Source organism: Ovis canadensis, chromosome 25, assembly GCF_042477335.2.
Source record: "Ovis canadensis isolate MfBH-ARS-UI-01 breed Bighorn chromosome 25, ARS-UI_OviCan_v2, whole genome shotgun sequence".
In the NCBI taxonomy this organism is placed as follows: domain Eukaryota; kingdom Metazoa; phylum Chordata; class Mammalia; order Artiodactyla; family Bovidae; genus Ovis; species Ovis canadensis.
Genome location: NC_091269.1, coordinates 48694313 through 48713532, shown reverse-complemented (window position 1 = coordinate 48713532; position 19220 = coordinate 48694313). Strand labels below are relative to the sequence as shown.

The window sequence follows — 19220 nt, the reverse complement described above, 5'->3', positions numbered from 1 at the left end:
GAGCCCCCCAGGGCGCTGGGCTTCCGGATACGGCTTTCTTCTGCGCCTCATTGTCCGCACTCTAGGACGATGGTGTGCACACCCCCCCCCCCCATCCATTCGCTTCTCCTGGGTTCACCACCCCCATGCCCCAGGGGCCGCGCCTGCTCCCCCCCTGAGCTCTCCCCGGCGCTTTAAATAATGATATTTGCATGCAGGGAGCGATTCATAAATATGTCAGGGCCGGTGAAATATAGGCAACATTTCAAACTTTCTATTTAAAAAACATGAATTATGGCCGCGGAAAATGTGTTCCCATTTAAAGGCGATACGAAGTATTTGGTGTCTCGTCCCCGGGCCCATCCATCACGCAGACAATAAAGAGAGTTTTTCGCCCTGACACCCGCGATTTATGGGCGCCCTTCTCTGCCCTCATCACTCACCCGCCGCGGCCGGCCGGGCGACAGGCCCCGCGGAGAGACCGGCGGCCGCCCTCTCTCCCCCCGCGCGCGCAGTTTGCGCCCTCGTCAGCCCCCCAAGACCACCGCTCCCCAGGGGAAGCGCTGCTCTGGGAGGTCCACGGTGATGGTCTGGGCAGGCAAGTGGGCAGCCCAGTGGGAGACAGAACCACACTCATCCTCTCATCTACGCGCAAGCCTATCTCAAGGCTGGGATGAGCGGGCAGACGAGCGGCCTTGCGGGCTGGCTCTGCGTCCGGGCCTCGCCCGCCGACCGCGGCAGTGCGGGGGGAGGTTGGCAGTGCGGGCAGCAGGAGGTTATTCACGTGCGGTTTCGAGGTGAGGGGAAAGCGCTGGGCAGGGGACTCTCCAAGGGGGCTCAATTCTGCCCGGGAGAAGGCGAGTTGGTCCCAAGCTTTCTTGAGCCCCGCTGGGCGGACGCTTGTGGGCAAAGCTTTCGGCAACTTTTACAAAGTCGCCTTCTCGCTGGTGCGATTCCCATAAACGCATCCTGAGCGTCCGCGGCACCTTGGAAACTATTTTTTACGGGGCAGGGCCCGAGAAGTTGGCGAGAAATAAGGAAAGGGAGGCGCCTTCCGTCGCGTTTCGCCGCGGACCAAGCTCGGCCACCAGGTACCCTCTTTGCCCACCTCCCCACTTGGCGCTCGGACACACCCCTTAAGCGCGCTGTCGTCTCAAAGCGACCACCGAATCTCTACTGCAAACTTGCTTTGAAGAAAGTTCGAGCTCCGTCTGCCGTGGAATTTGCTTTCAATTTTCGCCCCGGGCGGACTCGGCCCGGGCGGGTTTCCGAAGCACCGGCAGAGGGTGGGGGCTGCCGGGCACTGCCGACCGGGAGAGACTGCTAAGGCCGAGGGCGCTGATAGTCCAGCCTCCCTCGGAAGCCAGACCTGCACCCTTCTGGGCACGAGGAGCCACCTCGCGTCCTGAGCTGAGCGGATGGGGCGCCTCCACACCCGGGAACCGGGATCCGTTTCCTGCTGGATGCCTGAGAGCTGGATTTATTCTGATACACGCAGCGCACCCGCAGCCAGAGAAATTACGTCGATTCTAAAAACGACAAGGTTGAATTTATTAGATTAAGATTCATCTGTAAGTGCAAGGTGATGAAAATTATACAAACAGCTCCAAGTCCAGTGTGAACTGCAGGATCGCTTCCGGCTTCAAGGGCATGTAACATAACATCTGAATATTTAGATATGTAGAGGGATATAAAATTGTATTAAATTCTCGGTGTGTGCACATATAGCTAAGTTGGGAAAATTCTGGAGCAAGTGTCATTTTACAGCCTCTGCTTGGGTGTAATCTGGGCTCGAGATAGCGCTTACGTCCAAATAACCACCCAGTGAATATATCCTACAGACAGAGTGAGTTCCGCATCGTCGAGGTGTACCGCGGTATGTGTACCTCTTTAAATATCTGCGGCGTGGCAGAAGTGATATAAATACATTTAAGAATAGCAGGCGCGCAGATAATTGAGCCACTGCACGGATACAATATTTCTAGATAAGGAAATAAATATTACTACTAGGTTGGCTGTGGAAAGTGTGCACAAATAGAGGGGCTTTCTGGAACGCGTGGTAGGGGCCACAGGTTCTGCAGCTACGGGCGCTCAGCAAGCTGAGGTGGGCTCTATTGGGATACTCGCTGCCTCGGACCTTGGGGCGACTACTGGGAGAGTCTCCTCCGGAACAGGCAACAATGCCACACCTTGGGGATTCTCCCAGATAACGCGTGAAGATTCCGAAGCGCTGAAGCCGGCACTCCGGGTACCAGGGCCTCAAGTCCTGCAGGCAGCTCCTCCCCCTCGGACACTTCAAGCACACCTTAATTCTGGCTCCACCAGGCTCGAGCAGTGCGCATTTAGGCCTATCGGTTTGGAGTAAAAGAGAACAGGGCGGGTCTCGCTTGGTTCCGAGGCACCTCAAAACTCGAAGTCAGAGGCCAAACGGAAGAAAGCCACGATTTCACACCCGTATGGAATCCAAGCCGCGCCCGGCCCTTGGAAGGCCAGCTGAGGCTATAGAAGCAGTTATCTGGGCGTATTTACTTATGAAATGTTAGGCACCCCCTCACATACTCAGTACAGAGGCCCAGATGCCCCATAGGTCTCCCCCGCATATTTGCATGCCCAAGCAACGCCACCAGCTAGGCCAGAGACATTGCAGCTGTGAAATTCCAACACCAAATGCTAATTCTAGAATAGGGAGCTTGCCACCCTCCACTCATCTCACCACCTGGTCTTTTTTTTTTTTTTTTTTTCCTCACTCCTCCAAATACACTCAACCCTTAAACAGGCGCAGAGCTTCTGACAATCCCTGCTTGAGGAGAAATTAGAAGGACTTGGTGCTGAATTCCTGGGAATTACACACACTCCTGAGGCAGCCCTGCCGCAGAGAAGTAACCCGGGCCCTGAGAATGCCCTGCTTCTGAGAGTGTGGTTGCGCTGAAGTGGTATATACCGTATACTGAGAGGAGGGAGAAAGAACAGGAAACATTCCCTGGCTAGCAGAAAAAGTACAAATGAAGAGAGGGGAAAGGAAGAAAAGGCTGAGAGCCAAGAAAGAGGCAAAAGAGGAAACAAAAAAGACAAGGGGGTGGGGGAAGAATCAGAGGAGATGAGCCGAGAAGAGTGCAGGCCTTGGTGAGGCCCAGGGACCAGGCCAGGCGCTGGCAACGGCAAGCCTGGTACCTCCCTGGCCCCAGAGGAGGCTAGTGCCGCCGGGGACCGTCCCCCACCAGCCCAGCGAATCTCGGCTCGGCTCCCAGTCCAGAGGGGCGGGCCTGGGTCCAGTGGCCTCCGCGCGCCCTTTCTCTCCCCACTCCCGTGGGACCACGAGGCGGGGCAGGACGGGGAACAAGGGGTGCCCCAAGGGGCGCGCGCCAGTCCAGGATTGTTTGGACGCTCTGGGCCAGGCTTTCCAGCTCGCCGGGCCTGACCTGTCAGGCGGATTATCTTCGAGGGAGATTAATAGGGGAGGCGGGCTGCAATAATAATCGTTTTGTTTGATGTGACAACTCTGATAGGCGTTGATTTACTTACAAACTGATAGGCTTTTAATTGAGCGCCTCCGCCGAGCCCGAGATGAAAGGGAAGCGGCGGTGAAAGGCGGCCCGCCTGCCCTCCGGCCTCAATACTGATTAGCCATCTCGACAGTGAATAGTTCAAGGCATTTTCAAACTTTTTTCCTCAGCTCTCTCTTTCCTTCTCCTCCCAGCCCCTCCTCAAATATCTGCCAAGCCCACTCCTTTTTTAGAGAAAACAAATCATTTCCATTGTGTGCAAATAAAATCCACAGGACATCCACGCCAATCGCCGCTGGGGGTTGGAGGCATTAGGCCCAGCGCGGAGTCATTAATAACTCCCCCTACCCCCACGGCTTCATGGCCTTCGGGGATTTGACCTCCCCTTCGAGGTGCGCAGGTTTGGTTGCTGCAGCCTCCCGAAAACCCTGCGAGTGCAGACCCCCAGGCGCCCCCGTGCGCTCGGACCTTCAGAGTTCGATTTTTCGAAGAGCGAATGCGCGAAGACCAAGACCCGCGCGCGCGCGCTGCATCGCGCAGGCCTGAGAGCATGTGCGACCACACCGTGGCACGCCTATTCCAAGGGACACAAGGGGCCACTCTCTGGTTCTCCCAGCTGCCAGGGGTAAAAAGAAAGCTGCTGGAATTCCAGGAGAGGGAAAGGACTGAGTCTGGAGACGGTGGGCTGGAGGGCTGGGGGGAGGGGGCAAGGGAGGTCCCCAGCGGTCACCTCACCTCCATCTCTGGACGCCGCCCCCAGCATTCTGTATCCGGGCCTCGCCGGGAGGCTGCGGCGACGCGGGGCCTATGGCTGGGTTCGCGGGGCTCGGAGATCTACAGTTGATCTGGGCGACACTTCGACAACCACTAACTCAGTGACTCAGACACTAACGGAGCAGCAGGATGCGGGCAGCCTCAGAAGCTCTGCTCTGCAGAGACAGAACCGTCCCGTTGTCAGAAACCGGCACCTGGGACTCGCTCCCCAAAGGTGATTTCAGACAGCCTTCACAACTTCGCGTGTGGCCGCGCCACAGTCTCATGGACTCACCTTCCTCCGCTGTCGCACCGGCAGACCCTCCAAAGCCCCTTGAACGGAGGTGTGTTCTTACACCTACACTCACGCACACATACACCGACAAACTCCTCGTATACACACCGCCTCACTCCCCGCTTCTCCAAAGTATCTTTAGTCAAGTTACCATCTCATGAAGTTTACCAAGCTAAAGAATCAAGGGATAACATTAAAACGCATAAAAAGAATGCCTACGAGAAATTCTAAAACTCACCCCTAGAAAGTTCTCGGTACCTGTGCGGAGTGGGAGACAGAGACAAAAATGAGGGAGGGAGGAATGGGGTGGTGAGAGTGGAAACCGCGAGCACGCCGAAGGCAGGTCCCAGACCCGACTTCGGCGCCGACGGGGCACCGGCCGGGTGAGCAAGGGTGGAAACCGGGTCTCAAGGCCCGGCCCCCGCCCCTGCCCCCCCGCGCGGGTACAGACTGGCTCCCGGCTCCCCAGCGCTCCCAGCCCCACCATTTATCAAAAGGACTTGACAACAAAAGAAGAGCCGGGGTGGAAAAGGGCGAGGGGGAGGGGAGAGTCAAAGTCTTCCAAGTCCTTCCGAGGAAAGGGATGTACCCTTCTCTCGCCCCCTTCCAGTTTCTGCGAGCTTTTGGAGGTCACCCACCCCTCGAATTCGCTCCGGACGCTACCAAAGCCCTGACAACTCACACAGATGCACAGGCATTCATACACACTTCTGCACTCAGATCCAGGTACGCGGAGGCACGCAGAGCGCCTCCCCTCTGCCTTCCCAACAGTCCGAATGACGGTGCAAATCGAGGGGAACGCGGCGGTCCCGCTCCGCTTCCCTGGAAGAGCCAGTTGTTCCCACAGGCAGCCGCCCCCACCCCACCCCACCCCACCGCACCCACCCTCTCTCTCTTGCTTCTTCCCTCTGCTCTCCCCGCGCTGGTCAGTCCCGGCTCGGCGTTCCAATAAATTCGAGCGAGCAGCCCAGAGTAACCCTGGCTACCAAGACTGCGGGGATGGCAGGGGTTGAGGGAGGGCTGGAAGAGGGGGCCTGAGTGAGCCTGGAACCTATCTGCCCCAAACACACACGTCAGGCCTCTTCTTCGCAACCTCTCAGCCCTAGCCACGATGGGGGACGGGTGTCAAAGAACTGAGGGGGGGGGGTACCCCACCACTGACCTCCAGAACTCAAGGCTACGTTGGTAATGTGGCTCTTAGAAAGAAGCTTCCGAGTTTGGAGTCAGGGCACTAGGGAGGGGGTAGAGGGGGCCAGCTGGCAGCCTGACGACTGCACTCAACGTACCCCGAAGGAAGTACCATGGCTTGGGGGGTAAAAAATCTCCCGTGTTGGACGTCGCCACTGCCTGTCTCGGATACCGAGAGCGCTCGGAACTCTGCGCGTGGCCCCAAAGGAACGGAATCCCCAGAGGTGGAAGGGTGTTATCTCTCTCTCCAGTACCTAGAGGAGCGAGGCGCACACCCCAGGCCAGCGCACCCTTCTCAGCGCCCTTGGCGCACCTGCGCACTTTACTCTCACTATTCATTTTCCTGACACCGAGCGCCTCTTTCTCTTCTTTCATTCTTTTTCTTAGAGCCCCCGCCTCTCATCCCAGGAGGCTGCTCCTCCTTCCCCCTCCTTCAGTTCCCCCTCAGTCTCTTCCTTCCTCTGCGTCTCTCTCTCCCTCTCCCTTTTTCCCTTCAAGTCGCACCCGCCTTGTAATCAGCAACAAAAGCTGACATAAATCACCGGCGGATTGACAAGAGCTGACAAATAACTGATTGATTGCGGTCGAGGAACATTGACAATTGATGGAGGGGTGGAGATGCCCAGAGAACTCGGGAGGCGGGGGCGCGGGTAGAAGAGAGGGTGGCAAAGGAGAGTAAGAATTGCGGGGGGGTGCTGAGTGTGAAACAGAGGAAACATGTGACCCCCCTCCTGCCCCAATCTGCGCATCTCCGGGCGTCACGTGGCCGGGAAGGGCGGGGAACCTAGCTTAGAGCCGAGACTTGCCTCCTCCGCCTCCGCTGCCCACCTAGCTTCTGGTTTCTCTGCCGCCGAATCCCGGGAAATCAAAGCGGGCGGGCGGACTTCCTCCAACACCCGCTCCCCACCTTTCCTTACCCAGGCGGCTGCACCGCAGGAGATTTCAATTACTGAGGCGGGGGAGAGAATACTTGGGGGTGTGGACCTCCGTGGCGGCCCTGGAGTTGACAGTCCGGCCGTTGTCCAGACTCCTGCTAGTGCTCCTTCTGAACACGCTCAAACTGTTCCTTGCAAGCACCCTCCTGCAAAAGAAGGTTTCAGTTTATTCTCCAGCTGGGGAAAAGGACGACGAGGAAGAAAAGAGAGGGAGGCGGCAGATAGCAAACGTAGAATAAATGTCCAGCTCGTCCTCCGAGCGAAATCTAGGGAGGGGACACGCAGGGGGAGCGGCAAAGAGGGAGCTGCCCATTAAAACCAGCGCTGAGAGTCCTGGCGGCGGCGGCGGCGGCGGCGCGGGACGCGTCACATCCCCTTGACCCTCCAATCACCTCGGGCTCCCATTTGATTGGAAGGCGGCAAAGGCTTTAATCTCCCCCTCGGTGCAGCTGCTTTTGAAGTGAGTTTCCTCGCCAGAGCCCCGGCTGGACAGGCAGCGGCTCACATCGCGGAGAGCAGCGCCAGCGCCGGGCCGCGAGTGCGCAGCGCAGGGGCACAGCCCAAGGCCGACACGGCTAGCCACCCGGCACTCCCGCAGTCGGGCCGGCTCCTCCCGCTCGGCCGCGGCTCCGCTGCGGGCCACCCAGGATTATTCGCGTGTGGCTCCAGGCGCCAAGAAGGCGCGCTGGGCGCCTGTGACCGCCGCGTCAGCTCCACCTCCTCCTGCTGCTCCTGCTCCCCGGGCGAGAGCGCAGCCCGGAGCCCGCCCCGCGCCTCCTGGAGCCCTCCCCCCGCTGCTCCCATGCGCGCGGGTGGGTCATGAGCACAGCGCCCTCGCTTTCTGCCTTAAGAAGCAGTAAGCACAGCGGCGGCGGCGGCGGCGGCGGCGGCGGCGGCGGCGGCGGTGCGGACCCTGCCTGGACCAGCGCGCTCTCTGGAAATAGCTCCGGCCCCGGCCCAGGCTCGTCCCCGGCCGGCAGCACCAAGCCTTTTGTGCACGCTGTGCCCCCCTCTGACCCCCTCCGCCAGGCTAACCGCCTGCCCATCAAGGTGCTGAAGATGCTGACGGCACGGACTGGCCACATTTTGCATCCTGAGTACCTGCAGCCCCTGCCTTCCACTCCCGTCAGCCCCATAGAGGTAAGGACCCTATCCCCGGATCGCGCTGGGACCACCACTCTGGCTGCCCCTCCACGGGATTTCTTTCTCTTGTGATCTGCAGGGGGTGAAGGTGGGGGGATCGGAGTGATTCAGCTCCGGGATGAGGGGAGAGGATCGTGCTCCCGCACCTTAAAACTAGGGCGGAAAGAGGGGAGGAGGTAGAATGGGGTGTGAATGCTAGGAGCCAAGGCAATCAAAACTTGTTTCTTCCATTGGTGTTAAAGCCCCTACCTCGACCCAGGCCCCCTCACTCTCAGGCCAGAAGACAGACGGGAGTCCAAAATACGGTTCCAAAGTCCCGGTCCTCCGGTTTCCCAGAAGCTGGTATTTGTACACAGCCTCTAAGGCGCCAACGACCCGAGCCCTTACTCTGAAGTATTAGAGGTGGGGGTGGGGAGTACAGTTCTGGGTCAAAGAGTCAGAAACCAAAACATTTTTCGAGTTTTGTTTTTTTTTTTTTTTAATCCAGTTATCGCTTAGAGAGGACAGGAAAGATCCTGGTGGCGGGGCTGGGGGTGGGGTGGGGGTGCTGTGGCCTTTCTCAAGAAAGAAAATGTGTGTGTAGAAGGGATGTCTCCTAGATTTGCGCCTCGGGGCTGGAAGGATCTTTACGGTCGTGGCTGAGGTGCGCTCGAAACCTAGAAGGCAGGATTCTAAAGGGTTTCCCCTTCTTTCTTTGTGCGCCCCCCCCCCCCGCCCGTCTGACCCTGCAGCTCGATGCCAAGAAGAGCCCGCTGGCGCTGTTGGCCCAAACATGCTCGCAGATCGGGAAGCCCGACCCCTCGCCCTCGTCCAAACTCTCCTCAGTGGCCTCCAACGGGGGTGGCACGGGCGGTGCCGGCGGCGGCGCCGGGGGCGACAAGGACGCCAAGTCGGGCCCCCTCAAGCTGAGCGACATCGGCGTGGAAGACAAGTCGAGTTTCAAGCCGTACTCCAAACCCGGCTCGGATAAGAAAGAACCGGGAGGCGGCGGCGGCGGAGGAGGAGGGGGCGGCGGGGGCGGCGGCGGGGGGGTTTCGGCGGAGAAGTCCGGATTCCGGGTACCGAGCGCCACCTGCCAGCCATTCACGCCCAGGACAGGCAGCCCAAGCTCCAGCGCCTCGGCCTGTTCTCCAGGAGGCATGCTGCCTTCGGCCGGGGGCGGCCCGGATGGCAAGGACGACAAGAAGGACCCCGAGGCGGGCGGCGGCGGTGGCGGCGCCAAGGGCTCCGGGGGCGCCTCGGCCGAAGGGGGACCCACGGGGCTGGCGCACGGCCGGATTAGCTGTGGCGGCGGGATCAATGTGGACGTGAACCAGCACCCAGATGGGGGCCCCGGGGGCAAGGCTCTAGGCTCGGACTGCGGCGGCTCATCAGGCTCCGGCTCCAGCTCCGGCCCCAGCGCGCCCACCTCCTCCTCTGTGTTGGGCTCTGGGCTGGTGGCGCCCGTGTCACCCTACAAGCCGGGCCAAACAGTGTTCCCTCTGCCTCCCGCGGGCATGACCTACCCAGGGAGCCTGGCTGGGGCCTACGCCGGCTACCCGCCCCAGTTCCTGCCACACGGCGTGGCGCTCGACCCCACCAAGCCGGGCAGCCTAGTGGGGGCTCAGCTGGCGGCGGCCGCGGCGGGTTCTCTGGGCTGCAGCAAGCCCGCCGGCTCGAGCCCCTTGGCCGGAGCGTCACCGCCGTCCGTGATGACAGCCAGTTTGTGTCGGGACCCGTACTGCCTCAGCTACCACTGCGCCAGTCACCTGGCTGGGGCGGCGGCAGCCAGCGCGTCGTGCGCTCACGATCCGGCCGCGGCGGCCGCGGCTCTCAAGTCCGGATACCCGCTGGTGTACCCCACGCACCCGCTGCACGGCGTGCACTCATCGCTCACCGCGGCCGCGGCCGCCGGCGCCACACCGCCCTCTCTGGCCGGCCACCCCCTCTACCCCTACGGCTTCATGCTCCCTAACGACCCGCTCCCCCACATCTGCAACTGGGTGTCGGCCAACGGGCCTTGCGACAAGCGCTTCGCGACGTCTGAAGAGCTGCTGAGCCACTTGCGGACCCACACGGCCTTCCCCGGGACAGACAAACTGCTGTCGGGCTACCCCAGCTCCTCGTCTCTGGCCAGCGCCGCAGCGGCCGCCATGGCCTGCCACATGCACATCCCCACGTCGGGCGCTCCGGGCAGCCCCGGGACGCTGGCGCTGCGCAGCCCCCACCACGCGCTGGGACTCAGCAGCCGCTACCACCCCTACTCCAAGAGCCCGCTCCCCACGCCCGGTGCCCCCGTGCCCGTGCCCGCCGCCACCGGACCGTACTACTCCCCCTATGCCCTCTACGGACAGAGACTGACCACGGCCTCGGCGCTGGGGTACCAGTGAGGGCGGTCTCGAGGGCTATCGAGGGAAAGAAAAGAACTGGGGGGTGGGGGTGGGGAGGAGCCGAGGGAGGGGCGGGAACAGGGCCGAGGCGACTGTCACCCGCGCGTGGGGATGACCCGGGCCAGGAAAGGAAAATATATATATACTGTATCTATCTACCCGAAACAGCGACCGAGACCCGGTGGGAAAGTCCCCTTTCCCCCACCTCTCATCTCCCCACCCAAACTTTATAAAAGTTGAAAAAAAATATCATTTGACTTTTTATAGAAAAAGAAGGAAAAAATAATTGAAAAGTGTTCATCTGAGGACTGCATCGGTGGACACTGGTATTTATTTATGTTAGCTCCAAGCGGACCCGTGGTTCAAAAGTGCATTACTTAGTTTGAGCTCTGTAGGTAAAAAGGAAGAAGGGGGAAAAATTAAAACTTGAGGGTTAAAAATGTGGAAAACAAACCCTCCCATCCCTTGTAGATTATAAATAAATACAAAACCGCCACAGAACTAGAGGTCTTCTCTTTAATGTTACTTTAAAATTGCTATGATTGTATTGTACGTTCTTATTTAATGTCTGATTGAAACACAAATTTACATGCATGTTTGTTACAAAAATGAAAAAAAAGAAAACAAAACAAGTCACAATTTGTCAGCTCTGATTTCAAATTGCAATTATTTTTAAGGTGTATACCATCAAAAGAGAATGGGTATTTTTTTGTATGTATTCTGGAAGAAAACAAAAAAAAAAAAAAGGAAAAACAATTCTATTCCAAAACCTCATTTGCCTTATTTTGTTCTTTAAAAGGAACACTTAACTATTTTTAATTTTTAAGTCCACCGGCTGAAAAGGGGACAAGGTTTACGTCATGTACTAAAATAATAGACAATGTATCGCTTTAAAGATTAAAATTCCGTATATTTGATGTATTAAAAGGTTTTACTTCTTCTTCTTATCTTTTTTTTTTTTTCTTGGTTAAAGAGAAACAAGAGCATGGCAATTTGGCCACAGTGGGTTCCCTGGGCCTCACGGCTATTCCTTCCCAGGACCGTGGTCGAAATTCCGATTGTTTAGTTGTAATTTTCAGGAAGAAGCAAAGGCTTCAGAAGGGCTGGCCTTGGAGGAAATATTTTTAAACGGGATTTCACAATTTGGAAAGATAGTGTACTTAGCTATCACTCATTTCGTTTTTTTCTCCCAGTAGCTGGTTTGTTAAAAGTGAAAGGGGAAAAAGGGGATTTTAAAAAATTTCCCTCTTAAGGATTTTGAGGAGTTTGGGTTTCGTTTTGTGCAGAGAGCGGCGCAGGTCCGGACTCGCCCGCCCAGCCTCGGCCCGGGGGAGGTGCCGCTGCCCACAGTTCCTCTCTGCTTTCCTACCATCATCGGTTACGGGCGGGCAGCCGGGATCGATTGGCGGTCGGAGGGCGCTTGGGAACCTGTTTCCTAGGCCTGGGGAGGAGAGCGCGCTGGAGCCCTCTTGTCCCTCCGAGGAAAATGAGTTCTCTTTCCTTTTCTTCAGCTGGCTGCCGAAGGCTAGAGGCGGCCACCAGCGGACCCCTCCAGCCAACTCCCTCCCCCTGGGGCTCCTTCCTCTCTCCCGAGTCGGGACCCGCGTCAGGCCGGCGCCGATGCTGCTTTTCCGAATCCCGATTTCTCTGCAGTCTACGCTCTATCCCAGTCTGCGCCGCAGGAGAAAGCGCCGGGGCCCGGAAGCCCCTTCCAGTTCGACTCCGCAAGGGTCCTGGCGCCCATTGTCAGCCTCGCTGGGGCGACCTGGGTGGACGCGGAGCGCCGTTCTGGGTCGCGAGCTCCGCTCGGCAAAGTCGCTGCGCGACCCCCGGTCCCGGCGCGATTCCCGCAGCGCGCACCGCTACCTTCTCCCCAGCGTGCGCGGCGGCACTGAGCTGCCTGAAGAGCCCCTGGAACCAGGCAGAAAAGAGGTCTAATCTTCGTGTGTGTGCGCGCGCGCGCGCGTGTGTGTATGTGTTGGAGCGGGGTGGGGTGAGGGGTCCGAGGCCCAGCCCCCACCTCGACCGCGATCACACACTCACACCCCAGATCCGGGCGCCAGCCCTGCTCTCTGCTTGTTGGGGCGCTCTCCCCGGCGGGTCCGCAGTTTGGTCCAGAGCGCAGCTTTTCTGGGATCCTGGGGCTTCGGAGTCGCGGCGCTGAGCGCGGACCCCGAACTCTCCTCTCCCCAGGGTCAGGCCGTTCTGGGTTCTCCGAGCCACCGGCCTCCCTCGGCGTCAGGCTCCCCCTGCTGCCTCGGGAAGCTCACCGCCGCTCAAAGGCCGCCCTCGGCCTCGGGCCTCGGTCAGTCAACCGCACGGCCCCCGCCGCCATTTGTTCGGGAGTTGGTGACTCAGATTTTTCCATCCTCCTCCCAGCATCAGCCTCACGCCTGCGGGGCCTTTTCCCGGGTTGCACGCAAAGCGGGCCCGACGACCTCCGGGACGCCCCTCAGGCCTCCGCCTGGAGAAGACTTCGTAGAGGAAGACTCGGGCTCCTGCGCCTCCGAGCCGTCTGCCCGCAGCACGCCCGGGACGCTGCAGCCCAGCTCCCACTCTGGTCCGGCTAAGAGAAGCTGGGCTGGGCCTGGCTGGGCCCGGCTTATCGAGAACCCTGGCCGATGGGGCTGCTTGTCACCTCCAGGCTCTCGGACACACACACACACTCACATTCTGGATAGGAGGACTTTCCAGGAGGTGGTTCGGCCCGAGTCCCGGGGACTCGTGCCCACGCTTGCGACGTGAAAGCCAGACCCTTGTTCACCCCTCACCAGCACCAGCCCCAAGCCCCTGGTCATTCCGACCCACACGCTTTGCCTTCCTTGGCCTCGCATCTTCCGACAGGGCCACCATGCCTCGCCAGCAGGGACCCACTTGGGTGGGAAGGGCCTAGAAATTCCCCAGCCCTGGAATTTCAGGCCTGGGACCATCAGAAAGACAAACTAGGCCCTCTCGTGCCTTCACGCCCTCTCTTGGTATTTTAGTATAGTAACAAAAAGCAAACCCAAAACGGCTTAAAATTTTAATGAGACCTCCTTCCCGGAGAAGTTACTCAGAGGCAGCAAAATTCCGGAGCTGGGGCCGGGGATCAGGGATGGTCCCCCGACGTGTGCGACGGAGCTGAGTCATCCCAGGCACAGGGTTAGTAAGGAGAGGGTGCCGGTATGTGCTGCAGGTCCAATCTAGGCGCGACCCCCTCAGGAAAAAGACGCCCCATCCTCACTGCGCGCCCCTGGCTCTCTCCCCCTGTCTGCTGAACTGCGGCGGGATGTGCCCGGCGGCTACCGCCAAAGCCAGAGCGGAGTGCAGTGTGTCCGCCAGGCGGCGCTGCGGAGCCCGGCGGAGCGGGCGGGAGACCCGGAGCGCCGGCCAGCGTGCGGGACGCAGGCTGGGTGGTCAGAGACCCAGTGCCTCCACGTTAGCACGGTGTCCGGTAGCTCCCTCCTGGTAGTTCCTCGCTCCTCTCTCGCTACGAACCATGTCCTCTGCACTTCTCCACATGCTCTAGCTTCTGCTCTTGTGTTCCCCATGCTCTTTCTCTACCCCAGAGGAGTTGGCGCAGGTGTCCAGGGCCCTTCTCCCTCCCCATCCTTCCAAACTTTCTCAAGACCCACCTCTTCCAGGAAGCCCTCCATGTTTCCCCCTGACCACACACTGATCTTTCCCTCAGCCCTTAATGCAGAGAGTGGATGAATAAAAGCCACCAGACTAGGGATGAGGACCCTTGGGTTTGACTGGTGCCTCTTCGTGGTTGTATGGCCATGGGCAAGTCACTTATGGCCTCTGTGAAACTAGGCTCCCAAACTGGTATTTGTCTACGCACATTTACCAACAACAGTAATTTAATAAGCAGCATGCATTGCATGTCTACTCCCAGGCACTCATCTAGCCCCATTACTACCACTATCCTCCTTTTACAGATGAGGAGACTTAGGATTAGAGAGAAGTCACATGTCTGTGCTCCAGCACTGGGTCCTTAACCACTGTACTGCACTGCGCTAGTTCCTGGGCCTGGAATCTTTGTCCTCAGCCTTCTTTTTCTAATTGCCAGTAACTCAAAACTCCTATTTCAAAGCTCAGGCAGTGTCACCTCCTCCGGGAAGTCCCCCAGGCCCTTCCACTGGATTCAGTGCCCTTTGCTCTCTTTGCTCCTGTAGCACCTGCCCATCCCATCATACTTTCTTTACATTTTGCTCCCAGCCTGAACTCTGAGGCACTGGACAGGAGGGACTGTCTCTCTTCCGGTTTCTAGTAGTGCCAGCTGGCCTGGTACCTGGGACCTAGTAGATGCTCAGTAAATGTTAGAGGGAAGGAAGGAAAGGGCAGGAAAGAAGAGAGAGAGGGAGACAGAGGAAAACAAAAAGATAGCATGGAAGAAAGAAGCAAAAGAACTGGGCTCGCCTGGGCAGGATGACTCTTCCAAAGAGAGGCGGAGAGGCAGCAGCAGTGGGCTGGGGGAAACTTTTGCTGTCTTTGCCCGTGGCACAAAAAAAAGCCCAGCAAGCTTCCACACATCAATTAGAAACTGCATTTGCTGACAATAATGAAGACCCTCAAAGAGTGGCTTGAAGGAGATAAATATTCTCTTCTCTGAGTGTGGAGGTGGAGGGTCCAAACTAAGAATGGCCCTCAGTCATCAGGGACCCAGGGTCCTCTGCCTTCCTTGATGCCAGCTCAATCAGGAAGACTTCATCCTCACATAGTCTCTGAGTTTAGGATGGCTGCTGGAGCTCAGCCATTATCACTTTATTACAGTCAGCTGGAAGGAGGAGTGAGAAGAGGTAAAAAGGGTCCACTCCTTTTTAATGGGTTTTTCTGGAATCCGTAGGCAACTCCTCAGCTTATACCCCATTAGGAAGAACCTAGTCACGTGGCCATGCTTAGCTGCAAAGGACGCTGGGGCACATAATGTTTACCTGGGCACGCTGCTGCCTCAAATAAAGTTAGGGTTCTGATACTCAAGGGAGCGAAAAGGGTGGGAACTGGGACAGGACATTAGCAGACTCCCCTGCAACCCACAGACGGGGTAACCTAGAACTGGAGTCAGGAGAGAGCTTTCTTGGTGGTGGCCTTCCAGGGGGTCACTATTTGATGACTTGCTTCCTTAAACCACAGATCCTTATTGATAAAGTGGGCAGGGGTGGTACTTATAAGCTCTCGGAAGTTGTCATTCTTGTTCCCTCTAGGTGTTTGGAGTTGTATACTGCAATGATTTAGAGTGGGATTTGTCAAAAAAGTAATTTTTATTCTTATAAAGATCTTCGGTTAGAGACCTGTTCATTTTGGTCCTTCACCCCACACAAAATACCAAGCTAAGAAGGAGGGATCGTATTTGTTTAAAAAAAAAAAAACCATCAAGGAAAACAAAAATCCCACAAGGTGAAAGGGAGTAGCATTATAAACTTACCCCCCACCTCCTTCCACGTTATTTGCAAAAATACAGTCTCCAACTCAAAGCATAGGCAGTCCAGTGCTCACGCAACTTTGCACTAACTTTACCTTAGATAATTACACTGTAACTACAGAAGTGCAAAAGAAACAAGACACAACCAAACGAACGTTATTGCTGAATCACAGTGACAGCTGAGTGAGTTCTAATCATGCCTCCATACACCCATACAGCAGTGGCCCTTGGGACAGGGTCCTGGGGAGTCGGGGGGTGGGGCGCGGAGTAAGGAAGGCAAGAGGAGACTCCTAGGGCTGGAAAGGGTAAGGAAAAAGCAGGAACAGGGGTCTGTGCATGTGAGCAGATTGGTTGCCCCGTTGCTGGAAGCTTCCTCGGCCTTAGGTCTCAAAAAGGGAGACATTTCAGGGTTCTGGGCTGACTTTGCGTGTCTCCCTCTGTCTCTGCCATGTTTCTTTCACATGCTTCATAAACATCTCTCCCTAACATTCTCCAGGGGCAATTCCTGTGGTGTGGGAATTCTATACCCTCCACATCACTAGTTCTTAAGCCCTTTGTGGGTTGAGGGAAGGACGCAGAAACCACAACCTTTTTTGAAAATTCAATAAAAGCAATGGCCCTTCTCTATAGAAATAAGTACACATACTCAACATTGGAAAAATAATTTCAGGGGGCTCATGGACCTGCAGATTTTCAATCCTTGATCTTAAAGGAAATCCAAGATTTAAATATATATTAAAAAAAAAAACACACACACACATGCCCTTGGGAAACACCCTGAGAGACTCTTCCTTTCTAAATTTTTCTCACCAAGGCTACATTCCAGCAACTCTGTGGTGATTAACTGTAACAACTTATGTCAACCTACCACAGGCCAGTGTTAACCTTTGCAGCCTTCACAATAATTCTATGAAGTGGGCACTATCATTGGCCCCACTTTATGGTGAGGAAACTGAGGCACAGAGAGGTCCAAGTGACTTGCCCAAGACCACACAGCCAGGCAGCGGCAGAGCTGAGATTGTGTTATAGGCTGTTAGACTCCAGGCCCATTCGTTTCATGCTGTTCCCCGCTGTGGGGTGGCCTTTACTTCTCTGTATGCTGAAGCCACGTAAACTTGCCTGACCCTAACGCAGGTATCAGGCCCCACCCAACAGCATGCCGGAACTGGCTCATACGGGCTCACAAGAGCCAGCTGTGCACATCCTTCCCAACTCCTCGATAGCTTGAAATTGGCCATGGTGGGAATATTTACACCGTAGCAATTCGCAAACACTGTAAGTGAAGGCTTTTTTTTCCAAGAGAGCTGATTATTAAGCACTTATTAGCACATCACTGGACCCACATATTCTAGTCCCACGCCAGCAGCTGCGGCCTGCATATCCAACCGCTCAGACCCTGAGTCCGTGGGAAGCGAGGATCCTCCTCCCAGTCAGTGAGGAGGACTTGGATGGGGTTTACTTCCCCCAGGCTCAGTGCAGGGGGTAATTAGGGAGAATGCAGCCTCCTCTTGGACCCCAGAGTAGGCAGGCTATCTTCCAGTTGCCCTTCCCTGTCCTAGAACCTGGGCCTGGTCAGCTGGAGTCCAGATCCTTCACAGCATCTGGCAGCCCACCTGATATGGCAGGTGGGGGGCAGTGCTTGGCTGCCAAGAAGCTTCAGTGCCCCTGCCATTGGACCCTTAGCGACTACCACCAGCCAGCTCTGGTTTAACTCTTTCCCTTTGGGGTGAGCCACAGGCAGCTGGACCCTGCGTCCAGCCTCACTAGAAACCAGCCCTGCTCCCTTCTCTACCTTCTGGGAGCACCCAGCAAACTGCCCAAGACAGCTGTGCCAATGCTCACTCTCTAACTTTGGTCCATAGAGAAACCCCATCCAACAGCAAGGATTCCAGTGGGCGAGGCATAGGGTGGAGACTTCCCTGGTGCCCTCTCACCAAGCAGGGTCTCAGACCACGGGAAAGAAATGGATTATTATGATTATTATCATTTAGTGAGCATTTCCCTCGTGCCAAGAACTTTATATTTCTTTATATTATCTTTTTTAAATCCCTACAAGATCCCTAGGAGATAGTGCTATATTTATCCCCTGTTGGAAAACTGAGATTCAGAAAGGTTAGGTAACATGCCTGAAGTCACACAGCCAACAAGTGGTGAGCAAAAATTCAAGGCCAGAGCTGTCTCACTCCAAAGCCCATGCTGTGTACTTCAACAGACAGGTTCTGCTTCTTTCCCCAGCCCCCAGGGAAATATGGGAAGGGCAGCCTCTCTGGCCTCCCTTGGGGTTCCCTGGGGACATCCCCAAGGGCAGAGGAAAGACAACATTGGTCACAATGTTGTAGCAAAATGTTGTAGCAAAACCACTGCCCAGTCCAAGGTGTGGTCCACCAGACATAGAAAGCGAGTATTCACTGGCAAGCACACTGGGAGTCCCCGCTGCATACACGGCCTTCTCTCAGGCATGGAAGCAGTGGGGAGATGACTAGGATGCACCAGGTCTCCCCTCAGACAACTCACTGTCCAGTCTAGTGATTCACAGAAGATATTGCTGCCTTAAGGTGAGCTGTGACAAGGGCTATCTCACTGGAGGCACGGGGTTAATTTCTACAGGAGGATGCAGAAATCTTCACGGAGGAGGCAGCACTTGATCTGGGTTGAACAATGACTAGGCGTTCAATGGGTGGAAAATGGGGGAATCTTGGGAATTGGGAGAACGGATGAGCAAGATCAAAGGCATGGAGGCAGGACTGCCCATAAAGGTGTTTGGCAGGGATGTGGTGGTGGCAAGGGGAGTGGGCGGGAACGTGGTGGGAACAGATGGTGTCCTGTCCTTGGAGACATCAGAGGTCTTTGTGCAGAGGAGTACTGTTATGGGATAGAACAATGCAACTGGAGATGCACAGGCTAAGACATCAGGTGGTTCAGACAGAAGAAGGTGAGAGATGAGAGCTGGGGGGCGGCTGCAGGACACGCGAAGCCAGGACCATCCCAGGGGATGGCAAGGAGGTAGGATGGACTGGACTCGGTGAAGGGCAGGGGTTGGAAAGGAGAGAGAAAAGATACATGTGATCCTGAGGTCTTAGCCTATGGTATTGGGCTACACCTCTGTAAAAAAAAAAAAAGAAGAAGAAAGAAAGAAAGCCTCTCCCCCAAATACAGTGACTTAAATCAGATGGAGGTTTCTCTTGGGCCTCCATCATCTATGCTTGTGAGGCTGCACTGCTCCGTGACGTCATTCAGGGGCCCAAGTGCCTTCCATCTTGGTGTTCCTTCATCCCCCTCAGGGTGCTGTGCTCACTGATGTGATTAGATATGGGTGCTATTCCCACCCAGGGGAAGGGGAGAGCAGGGAAGTCTGGGGCAAGCCGTGTGCTTCTGAACAAGTGAGGAAGATGTTGCTCATAGTCACCTGGCCAGCTGCAAAAGGAGGCTGTGCAATGTTATTTCTCCCCTGTGACCATGTGCAAGGAAGAAGAGGAGAATAGACCTGGGGTCAGAGGGCTAACCAGGAGTCACCACGTCTGGGTACCTGGAAAAAAATTCCAAGGGGCAGCAGGCTTTGGCAGAGAATACACAGGGTAGATTTTGGTAGGTTAAGTTTCTCATGCCTGCAGGGGGTGGAAATGTAAGTTTGCGAGTAGTTAGCAGAAGACA

General features: G+C 56.5%; 1 protein-coding gene and 1 long non-coding RNA gene across 4 annotated transcripts; one reads left to right on the top strand and one right to left on the bottom strand.

The window, feature by feature from the left end:
• Window positions 1–231: 231 nt before the first annotated feature.
• On the bottom strand, window positions 232–7418 carry LOC138430189 (uncharacterized). 3 transcript variants are annotated; one of them, XR_011253042.1, is made up of 5 exons: window positions 7046–7418; window positions 6636–6799; window positions 4218–4411; window positions 2169–2327; window positions 232–1508 (listed from the first exon to the last, which is right to left on the bottom strand). It is a non-coding gene; the product is annotated as an uncharacterized lncRNA (long non-coding RNA). The 3 variants fall into 3 exon arrangements; XR_011253040.1 differs by lacking the exon at window positions 2169–2327; XR_011253041.1 differs by lacking the exons at window positions 2169–2327; window positions 6636–6799; window positions 7046–7418 and adding exons at window positions 4531–4702; window positions 5213–5373.
• Window positions 6930–11092, top strand: ZNF503 (zinc finger protein 503). Its single transcript, XM_069572197.1, has 2 exons — window positions 6930–7793; window positions 8528–11092. The coding sequence occupies exons 1-2, from the start codon at window positions 7473–7475 to the stop codon at window positions 10163–10165; spliced, it is 1959 nt and encodes a 652-aa protein (XP_069428298.1). The 5' UTR covers window positions 6930–7472; the 3' UTR covers window positions 10166–11092.
• Window positions 11093–19220: the final 8128 nt, after the last annotated feature.

Excerpts from the sequence above, each read along its gene's own strand:
- ZNF503 (XM_069572197.1), top strand. The coding sequence starts at position 7,473 with ATGAGCACAGCGCCCTCGCTTTCTGCCTTAAGAAGCAGTAAGCACAGC. Across the intron at positions 7,794-8,527 it reads CTCCCGTCAGCCCCATAGAG|CTCGATGCCAAGAAGAGCCC; the intron begins GTAAGGACCCTA and ends CTGACCCTGCAG.